Below are 15262 nucleotides of genomic sequence, written 5' to 3' on the forward strand. Positions count from 1 at the left end.
TTTTAAAACTAAAACAAATCATTCAACACCACATCAGGGTTAACGCCTCATAGGGACACATTTAAGATGGCACTAACAAGCAAGAACAAGTTTCTTCTTCTGTTGTGCTAACTCTGTTCTAAGCCATTTTCACTGTTGCATGTCTCTAGTCCATTTCATTTTATAACTAATATTAATTTAATGTTATGATCATTTGCTGTGGAGGGCACTAAAGAATAATGTAAACATCAAGGTCCAATAAAGCTACACACGCCTTTCATGGCATGTAGCTTTTTTACCTGAAAAGAGATTATAAAACAGTTTTGCCAAAAGAGGCCTCCAATCTAGATCCCTCTACCAGGGAATAATGTTTTGTGAATAAGTGAACAGATCACTAATTAGCTGCTCTACATATTTCTGTAATGGGAACATTTCTGAAAGAGGCTGCAGAAGCTGTCTGAGCTACACTTGGATAATCTAAACTAGCTAACTAGTAACACAGCTTAATAAAGTTTGAGACCCACTTAGATAACCTTTGAGATGAAATGGCCTGACCTCTGATTCTCTCTGCAAAGGCAACAAACAAACGATGTAGGCAAGACTTTGGATGACTATGATCTATCTAGATAGAACAACCGGGCCCTGCGGATATCTGAAGAGTGGAGTCTCTTGCTCCCTTGGCCGGAGTTTTGTTTAGGGAAGAGCACTGGTAGGGGACTCATGGTTTAGATGGAAGTCAGAAACAACCTGGGGAAGAAATTTTGGATAGGGCCTAAGAGGGGAACAGTGCATGGAGGGCCACCATGAGTGCTTGCAGCTCCCCAATCCTACAGACTGAAGTGACAGTCATTAAGAAGGCTGTTTTCATGGAGTGATGGTGCAATAAACATAATGCCAGAGGCTCAGAGGAAGGACCTGTTCATCCAAATAGAACTACATAGAGATCCCAGAAGTGAGGGAGTTCCTGCACCAGTGGGAATATGTGTGTTAGCCCTTTGAAGAATCTAGTCATTACATGATGTGAAACTCACGTGTGGTCCTGTGTAGTGGGATGTTGTGCTGATGTAGCTCCCAGATGCACCATTACAGAACTGATAGAAAGTCCTGATCTTTTTAATGACATTAAGTAATCCAGAATATTATGAATGTTCGATTCTGTAGGAGACATACTGTGGAGCTCTGCCCAAAGGGAGCCTTTTCTACTTTCCTGCTTCCTTTCTACTCCGTATAAGAATGTTTTGGGTGTCTCTAGAACAAGCTCTCTCCATAGATGCCAACCAGCATTCAGCATTCAGACTGTGATATATAGAGAGGGTGGGTTTGGATGTAAGATACTCCCATTGTCCAGAGAGACCAGGTATGGACTCAGTGGCAATGTTGCAGGATAATAAATGGAAATCCAGGTGGGCCAAGCTGGTGTTATCAGGATCATTATAGCAGACTCTTGTTTGAACTTCCTTAGGACTCTCAGTAAGAGAGGGATCAGTGGATGTAATATATGAGATTTGGGATTCAAGGAATGTGGAATTTGTGTAAGGGAGATCCTGGACTCAGGCATCCCCTGGAGCAGAAGGTAGGGCACTTTCTGTTTATTTTTGTGGCAAATGGGTCCAAGGATGGGTGACCCTGCCTGTGAAAAGCTCTCCAAATTATGAGTCCATTATTGCCCACTTCTGTTCATTTGTAAATTTCCTGCTTAGGTGATCTGCTACAGTGTTCTGTAGTCCTGGTAGGTGCACGGCTGTAAGGGTGATCTGGTGGTGGATACACCAATTCCACAGCTAGATTGCTTCCAAACATAAAGGGGGTGATCATGCTCCTCCTGACCTGTTCACCTGGAACATCGCTGTGGTGTTCTCTGTCAAACGAATCGTTCTGAGTTCTAAGACATTAATGTGAAAACAAGTCTCCTCTTGGGACCACAAACCCTGAGGCTGATATTGATTTAGATGTGCTCTCCAGCTGAAGCTGGAAGCATTAGTCTCTGTTGTCTTTGATGGTCATATTGGAGAAAAAAGGAACACTGTTGCATACCTGAATGGGATTCTTCATCATTAATCTCTAGTGACTTTAGGACATGTGGAGGAATATGGACTGGAATATCTATATGATGCTTGCTCAGAAGGTGATAAATTTCAGCCACCCTTGCATAAAATGAAGGTAAAGTCTGGCATACAGAGTTATGAATGTGCACAAGGCCATGTAACCTAATAATTTCAGACACATTCTTACTGTTATCTGAGGCTGTTTTGGCAACTGACTTGTTGAGATCTTCCATGGCTTCAAATCTGGCTGAGGTAAGTATGCTCTCACTGTCATGGGGTGCAGAAGAGCTGCCATCAACTCTATTTTCTGGGTGGGCACTACAGATGACTTCTAGTTCATTGATCTTGAGTCCCAAAGTGGAAAAGAGCTGTACGATGTGATGAACATAGTCTGTTATCTGTTGAGGTGAGCTCCCTCAAACAAACCAGTCATCAAGGGTAAACTTGTATTCTTTGCCATCTTAAATAAGATGCTATTATTTCAAGGCATTTTGAGAAAACCCCAGGGGTGGCTGATAACCGAAGGATCTTGTATTAGAAATATGAAGTCCCTATTATAACTCATTATTTCCTGTGTCCTAGGTAATGTGAAATATGTAAATACATGTCCTGGAGCTTGAGAGCTGCAAACCAGTCCTGCGGATCTAGGGATGGGATTATTGATGCAAAGGTTACCATTCTGAACTTGATTTGACAAATGAAGATCCAGAATAGGATCTTGGAGATTAAAAAAATAATGGGAACAAAGCCTTTTCTTTCTGTATTGAAGCGGTCCACCGTTTATTGCTCTCAGAGCCTCTACCTCCTGTTGCATTAGTCTTTCATGAGAGGGGTCATTGAAAAGGGACAGGAAGGATGGATGAGGAGTAAAGAGAGCTTGAAACTGGATTGAATATCCAACCTGGAGGTCTTCCTGGATCTAGCAGTCCTAGGTGATATTGGTCCAGGCATCTTGAAAATAAAGAACGGTCCCCAAATGGGATAGGTCATGGGTACAGACCCTTTAGGTTTGGTTCTATGCAGCTCTCGACTCACTAAACCATCAAACTGGCAGTCTCAAGGTGGGAACTGGTCTCACCTGTGTTGATGAAGAAGCAGTGTAATCTTCTGTGTAATCTTTGTTTCTTCCAAGGCGTTCTGATGGCCTGTGATAGGGAGGATACAATGGGGAAGAAGTCTACCTAGGACAGGGATGTGTAACTTGCTTCCTTCTGGGTTGTCGTGTGTATACATCCAGGGATATAAGAGTAGCTTGGGAGACCTTTAAAGAGTGTAATGCATCATCTGTCTTGCAGCTGAGAAGGTCACAACTCTCAAAAGGGAAATTCTTTATAGCAGTCTATCTTTCCCTGAAGATTGTAACCATAACGCCCATTTCGTCATCACTGCTGTCGCCATTGTCCTTGCTGTACTGTGTGATGCATCAATTGCTGCCTGTAAGGAGGTCCAAGCTCTTAACTGACCCTCTGCAATTAAGAATCTTAAATCCTCCCTTGAATCCTATGGTAAGTTGTCTGTGAGGTCTGACACCTTATGCCAAACTGTCTCTGGTTGGTGAATAAATTGTTCTGAGCCAGCATTGGAAGCAACAGAGGTGTGATTGGTCATAAAGGTGCAAGCTGCCACATGACCCAGGGGCTGTAGATAGTTCCTTACTGAGGTTCTAAGGACTCCCTTGAATGGTTCTGACTAGATTTGACAAAGTTATGAATCTCTCCCTAGAAAGGTAGGTCCTGGCTGTCAATGAATCCAAGTATGCCCCTATGAACTATATTCTCTGTGCATGGATTAATGTGGATTTTCTAACATTGAGCTGAAGACCCAGTTCTTGGAAAAGGGAAAGGGTTGTCTGAGTGGATGACAGTACTGCTTCATAAAACTAACACTTGAGCAGCCAGTCGTTGAGATACAGGAAGACTAAAATTGTCTCCCAAAGAAGGTAAGCAGACACTACTGCAAGGACCTTTGAGAATACCCTTGGAGTTGAGAAGAGGTGGAAGGAATGTATTCATTATTGAAAATTTTTCTAGTCAACTGTAAGGCTTAGGTATTTTCTGTGAGATGGGTGTATTACCATATGGAATCTCAACTCAGTCTCCACCCAAAAATAGAACCCCTTTCCTTTATGAAGAGCTGGAACTGGCTCTTTCACTTCTAAATTAAGGAAAGAATCTATTTTTTGTCTCAGTAGAAGCTTGTGAGAGAAATTCCTAAAGAGGGATGGGGAAGGCAGGTGCAAGGAGGGGAGGAAGAGACGTAAAGTGGATGAAGTAGCCCGATGTTATGACATCTATGACCACTTGTCTGTAGTGACCCATCTCCTAGCATGTTGGAAATGGGAAAGGGAGGAAGTGAGCAAAGGGTTGCAGCTGCTGAACTAGAGGTGTGAGAGGATTCAAACACTTGATCAACCCATCAAAACTGTTGTTTCAATGATTACTGGGTACTTGCAGAAGAAGGATGAGAAGCTCTCTTTATTTGGGACTTATGTCTCTTCCTGGGGGTTTGGTAGATCTGTGAAACCCAGAGAACTGAGCAGGATGAGAAATCTAGGCAGTTTTTGACCTATTCAATTTTCTTTCTTTTGTAGGAGTTACAGATACCTGGAGATCTTAACATGACCCTGGAGACTTTTAGTGTATGAAGAGATTCATCTGTTGTTTCTGAGAACAACTTTCAAACATCAAAGGGGAGATTCAGACATCATGGACACTCCAGGAGTTAAAGCCATGACACCCTGTGCATAACTAGTGCCATAAAAATGGACCTGGCAGTGGTGTCTGCATCATCCAAGGACACTTGAAAAGACATCCTGACTAATAACTGGCCGCTCCGTGATGATGCCTGAAATTGTTTTCTCTGTTCCCATGGAAGATGATCAATAAGGGCCATAAATTTATTATAGTTTGTGAAATTATATTTAGCCATGACTGCTTGATAGTTTGTGATCCAAAATTGCAGGGTCACAGATGAATAGGACTTCTGTCCGAAGAGGCTTAAGCACTTTTGGTCATTGTCATGCAGGGCAGACTTGTAGTAGTGTTGCTTACCCTGCTCGTTCACTGCATCCACCACCAGAGAATGACATGCAGCAGGAGCGGTGGTGTGGAGAATAAAGGGTAATGGGTGTTTGCCAAACAATCTTTGCTGGGTCCAAGAGCACCTAATTAATGAATTATACAAATCTTGTGGGTGTTGCTGATTGTAAAATGTCAAATAATTTGTGTTGCGAATCCTTGACATCTTAGTGTGGTATTTGAAGAGCGTTGGCTACCTGCTTTATAAGGTCTCAAAATTGCTGGAAATCATTGGCCATGGATGGTGGTTGAGGTGTAATGGCCTCATCTGGAGATAATAAAGAAATAGGAGTTTGAGAGGTGTCTTCTTTATCTTCCTGTTCCTGAAATGTCTCCTCATGTTGGGATCTCAGTTGGCAAGAAGGGGAATGAATATCTCTAGCTCCCCCATTTGTCTGAGCTGGTGGTTTGGCAAATTGCTGTTGGTACGCAGCCCAGGGACCCCCAATATAGCCACTGGGGGAGTCCATAAAGGAGAGGGGATGGCATCCATGGTTGGTCCCATCACCTTGGTGACATACATGAGGATCTTCCCTAAACGTTTCAAAGAATCAGTTCCTGTGTGAGTGCGTAGGAGAACCCTGCACTGAGATGGAAGAGACTGAATAGAGGTCTCCCTCTTCCTCTTCAATATCCTCCAACTGGGGGGTACTAAGAGAACAAGGTGGAAAGTCTGGAAGTACTGGAGAGTGACGGTAGTCTGGAGATCAGGGGCTTGGTACTGAGAAGTCTTCAGTACCCATGAAAAGTGGAGATTTTGGTTCATCTGCCACTGATAAGTCTTTTGAGTATCTAAATTCCTGTGGTACTGAGTGGAGGATTGGTACCGATGTGGTGGTGTGCTTGACAACAGAAGGAGTTGATACTCTTAGAGCATACCGAAGTAGGCAGTGATAGTGTCTGATGCTTCAGTTTGCACAGTTCCCAGGGTCCTGACTGGGGAAGTACCAAAAATGGAGGTGTGCACAATGGTATTGGTGTGGAGGAGTGCTTATCCTTACCCTCTTTGTCCCTTGTAGACAGTATCAGGATTTTGTCAGAGCCGTGTTTGTCCTTGGATCTCCAAGAGTCCTTCACCTCGATAGTACCAAGCCGAGAGGTTGAGGCTTCTGATACCATGCACTTAGCAGGGGACTGAGGTCTTTTGGGAGCAGACTCCTTATGGTAGGGAGTCAAAGCTCCTCTTCTTGGGAGCCTTCACTGAAGCCTCAAGAATCTTCCCTTTCTTATGGGAAGATATGTGCTGAAGTCAAAGGAGCGCTGGATCTGCCCAGAGACAGATTTCTGGGTTGGAGGCAGGAGGAGTTTCTCCTGACCTGACTCTGAAGTGGGTCAAAGGGAGAGCTGCATCAGCAGCAGCCTCAACTTGATCTCCTGGTACTTCCTTCTCCTTCCTGGATTTAAGGGCCAGGCAGATATTACACTTCTGGGAGATGTGTGACTCTTCCAGACAGCAAACACACTTAGAGTGGCTGTTGCTAAACAGAATAGCTTCCTGACAGGAGAGGAAACATTTGAATCCTGGAGAGCCAGGCATGCCCTGCCAGAGATTAAGGCTCCCTGAAGGAAGAGAGAGGAACAAAGTTAATCCTCACACTACTTATCTACTAACAACTATTGCATCTAATACTAAATAGTAGTAAACTATAAACAAGAATTGAGCCATGGCATGCTCAAAGCCGATATGCTAGGGCTCTGTCTCAGGCTGAAGTAGTTGAGAAGGAAATGAGGGTGGTTTACAGCACAGTCCTTTACAGCCTTGGTGTGTGGCATGAGGATGTATAGGATGCATATGCAGCCCAAAGGATGCTGCTACTGGAAAATCTCCGATCAAAGGCTCAAGAGGTGCATACGCACTTGAAGCGGAGCATCCATAGGGACACGACTTGAAGAAGAACTAGTAGATGAAGCTTGGATATGATCACTCTAGAGTATATCTGGATGCTAGGATATCAAGGAGGGTTCAAACTTTTTCACCGTGTTGACTGCATTTTAATAGAGATTGTCTCATATAGATACCTTGTCTCCCATTTTGTATCCCATTTTGGATCACTTCCTCTCCCATTCATTTAACTACAGGTAGGGTTTACATGAAAAAGTATTATTCGGAAGGCATGAAAGGCAGGATTCTCAGCTGGTATGAAAGGGCCAAGCTCCACTGACTTCAGTGGAGTTTCTCCGATTTACAGCAGGTGAGGATCTGGGCCTTCATGGTATTTAGCTATTTTTAAGTAAATTTAGCAGCAGGAAGAGAGGAGGAGGAGGAGCCAGCATCATATGAGCAGCCAGATCTCTACAGAATGTCCTCTGCAGACCGCCAGTGGTCGTTGGATGACAACTTTGGGATTTCTTTACTAGGTGGGTCAGAGGATTTTAGTAAATGACTTTGAGCTGAATTCCTAGTATTAACTACACTAACTTCATCTGAGTTACTGCCAATTGACAGAGGTGTAGATGAGAGGAGAATCAGGCCCTTTTCACTTAAGGTCTAACTGGAACACTGGTGATCCAGCACAGGTTCAGTAAAGCCAATAAACTGTATCCTGGCACATATGCCTTCACACAGTGCTACTTTCATTGTAGGTGAACTCTGACTCAATTTTGCTCTGGATTACGAACAGGAAGAAGAAGAACAAAATGGTTTCAAATCCACCCTTGGGGTTTGAGCACCCCCAGGATAACTCTAAAAGAGTGATGCATGGAGTATATCCCTGGAAACTCCTAATCTGAGCCTAAAACCAGAAACGACAATAAATATTTATCAGATGGATTCATCAGCAAAAGTATAAATCATTTACACCATCAAATTGCATATGTTTGGCAGTCTAGGTAAAAAGGAAAAGTGTAGTTGTTAACTTGGAGTCAGATCCTAGGGGGTGCTGATTTTAGTAAAGCGCTGACGACACTCAGCACCTCATATGACTCGACCACTAGATATCTACCTAACAAGAACAAGTGTTTTTGATAATACTTACCACCTGTAGAAGAGCCAGGTAACCAGCACCAACGTTATCAAAGTTGACTTTAACTTTTGTCCAGTAAAAATTGCCTGTCACATTATAGATTATGCACTCGCTCATGTTATTAATAACTTTAGAGTCTAAAGGCATATCTCCTGCTGTCTTGTTAATGCATTTTCCAAACTTTCCTGCAAACAGGTTCACTCCCATGATGCTAAAAATGAGCCAGAAAATGAGGCAGACGAGCAGAACGTTCATGATGGAAGGGATGGCGCCTAACAGGGCATTCACAACCACCTTAAATAAGTGAAATAAAAGAAAAACATACAATTACTGCAGGCCTTCACATGAACACATCCCTAAGTAGCTGTTTTGTACACTAAAGTAACTGGGCCAATCCTCAGCTGATGTAAACTGGATTAAAACTAGCTGAAGATCTGGCTCATTATTTTAAAAAATTTAAGAACACTTTAGACTCTCCTTTTTTGTATCTTAAAAAATAATCTATTAGTATCTCACCCATGCAACCAATTGTTGTTCATAACAGGGCAAAGTAGCAGTTCCACTGAGGAGTCTCCCTGCTTCATATTGGACCCTGTGTTTAATGACGTGTTAAGCGTATAATCGGAGGTCAGCGGGGCACAGTAAATATTCTCACAATGGTTAAGGGACCAGGAGAGAGGAAGAGAGGCTTTCTTCTAAGCAGCAAAGTATCTAAACTGCTTTCTGAACTCAGGCCCCTTTCACAATACCTGAAATTTTAACCCTAACTATGAAGGGTATTGATTATCTGAGTAGTAATTGACCCAGTGGTGTCTCATCTGTCAAAGATACCATTGATTGGAAGCCACTATTACTGTGAGAAAGCAGAGTCATTGAAATTCTTGGAGCAGGGCAACTATGCAGGATATCTGACCGCCAATATGGAGGATCTACTGTTACAATTTAATCCCTTCCCTGACTACTCTTATCTCTACAGTGCGTAGCATTAAAACAGCCAACGCACCATGATTTAATATATATCTGGATCACATTATCCCACTCGATACCGTACCAAAGTCTGTATAATTCTGTTTTCTGCAGAGACCCATCACCTCCAGGCAGGATTAGTGTGCAAACCCATGTATACAACCACACATACAAATATTGTATAGGAAAGGACCCAGTCACTTAAAGTCCTTATAAACAATTGGCATAGGAACAAAAGTCAATGCTTGCAATATGGATCTGAACCAATGCAAATAGAATATACAATATGCATTCTATAGTCACCACAAAAATTCAACAATATCAACATGCATTCCAAAATATAAGGCTAATATAACAATCACCATATATATATATATATATATATATATATATATATATATATATATATGTTATTCAGCATTCTAAACCACCATCCAAAATGTAAAAGCCTTTAATGCATGCTAAGCATACCATAAAAGACATTTTCCAGAGAAAAATCTTTGTCACAAAATGTATTCTTTCACATTATATTAATGGCCTGTACAGTTTTTACATATCCACAGCTACTCTAGGTGCTCCCACTAATTTGCAGGACCAATGCAAAGTAAACTGGCAACCTTTCTACAGATTCCAGACTTTACTATATGAATTTGTCTCCTTGTTTATTTCATGCTTTCAAGATTAGAATCTGATATGCAGACACTAAGCCTTTCCCCTTCTCAGTTTATATTTCTGAAATTGAGACAAAGTGATATCGATCTGCAAAAATGAAATTTTATTCAATTGTGAATCTGGTTATGGAAAATGTCAGTTCTTGTTTTCTATCATATTAGTGCCCAATTTTCTGTCAAGCCAATAATATCAAATTCATTTCACCATTACCTTTGTGTTTCTGGAAAGGATAAAAGAGCATAGTAAAATGATTTTACACATTTAGAGCAGGCAGTTTATTCTGGTACATTGAAGAATGCACAATTACTAGGGTTATCAAGCAATTAAAATTAATCATGATTAATCGCACTATTGATAATAGAAAACCAGTTATTTAAATATTTTTGGATGTTTTCTACATTTTCAAATATATTAATTTCAATTACAACACAGAATACAAAGTGTGCAGTGCTCACTTGATGTTTATTTTTGATTACAAGTATTTGCACTCTAAAAAAACAAAAGTAGCAGCATTTTTCAATTCACCTACAAGTACTGTAGTGCAATCTCTTTATCATGAAAGTTGAACTTATGTAGAATGTAGAATTATGTACAAAAAACTGCATTCAAAAACAGAACAATGTAAAATTTTAGAGCCTGCAAGTCCACTCAGTCCTACTTCTTGTTCAGCCAATTGCTCAGACAAACAAGTTTGTTTACATTTTCAGGCAATAATGCTGCCCACTTCTTGTTTACAATGTCACCTGAAAGTGAGAACAGGCATACTCATGGCACTGTTGTAGCTGGCATTGCAAGATATTTATGTGCCAGATGTGCTAAAGATTCATATGTCCCTTCATGCTTCAACCACTATTTCAAGGGACATGCATCCATGCTGATGACAGGCTCTACTCAATAACAATCCAAAGCAGTGCAGACCGACGCATGTTCACTTTCATTATCTGAGTCAAGAGACCACCAGCAGAAGGCTGATTTTCTTTTTTGGTGGTTCAGGTTCTGTAGTTTTTGCATAGGAGGGTTGCTCTTTTAAGACTTCTGAAAGCATGCTCCACACCTCGTCCCTCTCAGATTTTGGAAGGCACTTCAGATTCTTAAACCTTGGGTCAAGTGCTGTAGCTATTTTTAGAAATCTCACATTGGTACCTTCTCTGAGTTTTGTCAAATCTGCTGTGAAAGGGTTCTTAAAATGAACAACATGTGCTGGATCATCATCCGAGACTGCTATAATATGAAATATGTGGCAGAATACGGGTAAAACAAAGTGGGGGACATACAATTCTCCCCCAAGGAGTTCAGTCACAAATTTAATTAACACATTTTTTAACGAGCATCATCAGCATGGAAGCATGTCCTCTGGAATGGTGGCTGAAGCATGAAGGGGCATACAAATGTTTAGCACATCTGGCACATAAATATCCTGCAATGCTGTCTACAGAATTGCCATGCAAATGCCTGTTCTCACTTTCTGGTGACATTGTAAATAAGAAGGGGGCAGCATTATCTCCTGTAAATGTAAACAAACTTGTTTGTCTTAGCGATTGGCTGAACAAGAAGTAGGACTGAGAGGACTTAAGCTCTGAAGTTTTACATTGTTTTGTTTTTAAGTGCAGTTATGTAACAAAAAAAATCTACATTTGTAAGTTGCACTTTAACAATAGATTGCACTATAGTACTTGTTTGAGGTGAACTGAAAAATACTATTTCTTTTGTTTATCATTTTTACAGTGCAATTATTTGTAATCAAAAATAATATACACTTTGATTTCAATTGCAATGCAGAATACATTTTCTATATATGAAAATGTAGAAAAACATCCAAAATATTTAATACTTTTCAATTGGTAGTTTATTAACAGTGCAATTAAAATTGCAATTAATCGCGATTAATTTTTTTAATCATGATTAATTTTTTTGAGTTAATTGCATGAGTTAACTGCGATTAATTGACAGCCTTAACAATTACATAACTCTTTCAAGTCCTGGAACTATATTTTGCACATTTCTGAAAGGAGCAAATTTTTTGCAAGACTGACTGTGTACCTATTTTTGCCATATGCAGACTTTTTACAACTACTGTCCCTTTTGCTAATTTTATCTTTCACTTTTAGATTTAGTGCATTCTTAACTTTATAGTTTTAACCCAACCTTTATTTTGTAAGCCAAGATGCAAAATAATTTACAAAGCAAATGATCATTGAAATACTGCCCAAACGGATATCTTAATAATTTTCATTTGTTCCTTAGTGTGATGTTTTTGTTCAATGTCCAACCATGCTGGCCCCAAACTACTGCAACTATACTGTGTGTGACAGAGAGGAAAACATTATGGCTGTTAGAGATAGAGCGATTACAGTGCAAATGATCATGCATAGGAACAGAACACAATCATGCAAGTTAGACAATACAAATGATGGTCACGCATGCATTCTCCTTTTTTACTTGTGCTGAATTATGTTCCGTGGCTTATAGATAACACAATATGACACAAGACTTGAAGCAAATCATGAAACACCTCTTTGAATGAATTATTAATGAAGGGCCTAATTCTCCTCTGATTTATACTGATTTTACACCAACATAATGCCACTTGTTTAAAAGGAGCTACTCCTTATTTACATCAGTGCAAGTGACAGCTGATTAAGGACCTGAATATGTAAACAGACAAAACTATTAAGAATTTATGTTAAAGTTGAGACGCAAACATTGCAAAACTAAGGACCAAATTTCTGTTATGTCTAGAAATAATGTATACAGTAAAGTCATCTATAAGAGATGGTTTTATAACACTGCATTCCCATTAATATCTTATTGGCCATGCCTGAAACCTCCTTCCCCATAATTTCTGTTGAGGGTAGCCTTTTGCCACCCAGTGCCCTACTTGGCATCTGAAGGCCCTCTAAATCAGGGGTTCTCAAACTTCATTGCACGGCAACCCCTTTCTGACAATAAAAATTACTACACAACCTCAGGAGGGGGAACCAAAGCCTGAGCCCACTCGAGCCCCACTGCTCCAGGCGGGGAGAGAAGGGGGCCAAGGCTGAAGCCCAAGGGATTCAGCCCCAGGCAGGGGTGGCCTGTAACCTGAGTCCCAACACAGAGGGCTGAAACCCTCAGGCTTCGGCTTGTGGAGCTTGGGCTTTGGCTTCAGCCCTGGGCCACAGCAAGTCTAAGCCAGCCCTGGTGACCCCACTAAAATGGGGTCCCGACCCACTCTGGGGTCCCAACCCACAGTTTGAGAACCACTGCTCTAAATCTTCAACATTTCCTTTCACCGATTCAGATAGGCAGATCCTCAGTTTGTGTAAATTGTCATAGCTCCACTGATTTCATGGACAATTACACCAGCTGATGATCTGCCCAATGGATTTTAAGGCTTGAAAGGACATTGTGAACATTTAGTCTGATCTTCTGTATAGTACTGGCCATAGAAAAGGTCACCCAGTAATTCCGACATCAAGCCCATACCTTTTGGTTGATCTAGAGTCATATCTTTTAGCAAGGTTTCAGAGTAACAGCCATGTTAGTCTGTATTCGCAAAAAGAAAAGGAGTACTTGTGGCACCTTAGAGACTAACCAATTTATTTGAGCATGAGCTTTCGTGAGCTACAGCTCACTTCATCAGATGCATCTTTTAGCAAAACATCCAATCTCAATTTAAAGATTTCAAGTGATGGAGAAGCCACCACACTGTTAGGTAAATTGTCCCAAAGTTTAATTATTCTCAGTGTTAGAAATGTGTGCCTTATTTCTAGTATGAATTTGCTGAGTTTGAGCTTCTATCCACTGAAGCTCATTATGCCTTTGTCTGCTAGGTTAATAGCCCTCTACTATTAGAATTCTTCTCCCCGCGTCAGTACTTATAGACTGTGATCAAGTCACTTTTTAGCCTTCTTCTGGATAAGCTAAGTAGATTGAACTTCTTAAATCCCTCCCTGTAAAGCAGGTTTTTCAGACCTTGAATCATTTTTGTAGTTCTTTTCCAACCCTTGCCAATTTTTCAATGTCCCTTTTTAAATGTGTATGCCAGAATGTCAGTATTTAAGTAATGGCCTCACGTATGCTGTATTAAGAGGTAATATCACTTCCCTACTCCTACTTGATATTCCCTTGCTATCTTCAGAGAATCACATTAGCTCTGTTAGCAATCACATCACACGGGAAGCTCATGTTCGGTGGATTATTCACTATGACCCCTAAGCCCTTCTCAACCACTGTTTTCCAGGATACAATTCCCCATATTACAAGTGTGCCCTATTTTCTTTGTTCCTAGATGTATGCAGTATTTGGCTGTATTATAATAAATGTTATTCAAGTGAGCCCAGTTTCCCATTTGATCGCTCTGTTATAATTAATCTATCCTTAACATTATTTACCACTACATTAATTTTTGTACCATAAGTAAGCTTTACCAGCAATGATTTTATATTTTCTTCCAGGACACTGATAATGATATTGAATAGATTTGGGTCAAGAACCAATCCCTGAGACCACACTAGAAACATTACATCACTGGATAACAATTGCCCATTTACAATTACTTTTTGAGATCTATCAGTCAGACAGTTTTTGGCAGCAGGGTTTGGCAGCTGTGTATGCACCGTTAGGCTACCCCTAGGCACCAGCAGAAGGCTCTCCTGCAGTTTCCCTGGGGGAGGCTCCCTCCACAGGGTTTCTCTTTGGATATCCAGAAGGTAGTTCTCTCCTAACTCCTAGAACTCTCTGTTGGGCTGGTGCAAGCTGAGGATTTCTTCTGCCTGCACTGGAACTCAGCCCATTGGCAGATAGGAAGAAATAGGATGTGGAGGGCATGGGCCTGGCCACTCTAAAGTCTAGTCATGACAGGCCCCTGTTTACCATGCAATCAGGGAGCCCTTTTCTGGGTTGGACCCTGCAGACATCACCCCTCCAAACCTATCAATGCCTCCAATTCACTGGCCCCAAATCACAGGTCTACCTCTCTATCTTTTAGTCAGGACCAATTGACTTCAAAGCTTTGGCACAATACAGTTTAGTGAAGCATTCTATGAGAATTTTCTTGCTTATACCTTAGTTCTGCAACGTACTTTGAGCTCCTCAACTGAAGGCACTATACAAACACAAACTATTATTATCTCCTTACTCTGTGCGTTTGCGTCTCAACATTAACATTATTTAATCTCTCTCTCCTCTGGTAATTTTCCTTGTGCATTCTGGAGCATATGTGTTCCTAATAATGAAAGGTCTTACTGTCTCTAGCCATGGTAAGTATGGTTAGACATGCTAAAAATATAATAAATTGATTTTCCAGTGGCACGTAGTCTCGATTATACTTTATCATAATTTACAAGCTAATTCAGTATCTCTGATAGCTCAGAAAAAGGAGGCACAAATACTGTACACATTGCAACTATACCTATGGGGTAGGGAGGACAAGAACTTTATGTCAGGAAACCTGGGATACCCCTGAGTATGCGCATTTTAGGAACAGCATTTCTGGGACTGATGTAATAGAAAATGGCCTTCTCCTGCAGGTTTACAGCAAACCAACTACTTCTCCAGCTCTCAGTAAACATCCCACCAA

At 40.9% G+C, this 15262-nt stretch overlaps 1 protein-coding gene across 13 annotated transcripts in view; it reads right to left on the reverse strand.

Annotated features, from left to right (window-relative positions):
- The window catches only part of LOC125631202 (sodium channel protein type 5 subunit alpha-like), a 328900-nt gene that overhangs the window by 15765 nt on the left and 297873 nt on the right, over positions 1–15262 (reverse strand). For all 13 annotated transcript variants that reach the window (XM_075126008.1, XM_075126015.1, XM_075126014.1 and 10 more), the window contains one exon: positions 8077–8358. In XM_075126008.1, coding sequence (XP_074982109.1) covers positions 8077–8358 — 282 coding nt within the window. The remainder of the gene's footprint in view (positions 1–8076; positions 8359–15262) is intronic.

The sequence above is a fragment of the Caretta caretta genome, chromosome 2, assembly GCF_965140235.1.
Source record: "Caretta caretta isolate rCarCar2 chromosome 2, rCarCar1.hap1, whole genome shotgun sequence".
Taxonomy (NCBI): domain Eukaryota; kingdom Metazoa; phylum Chordata; order Testudines; family Cheloniidae; genus Caretta; species Caretta caretta.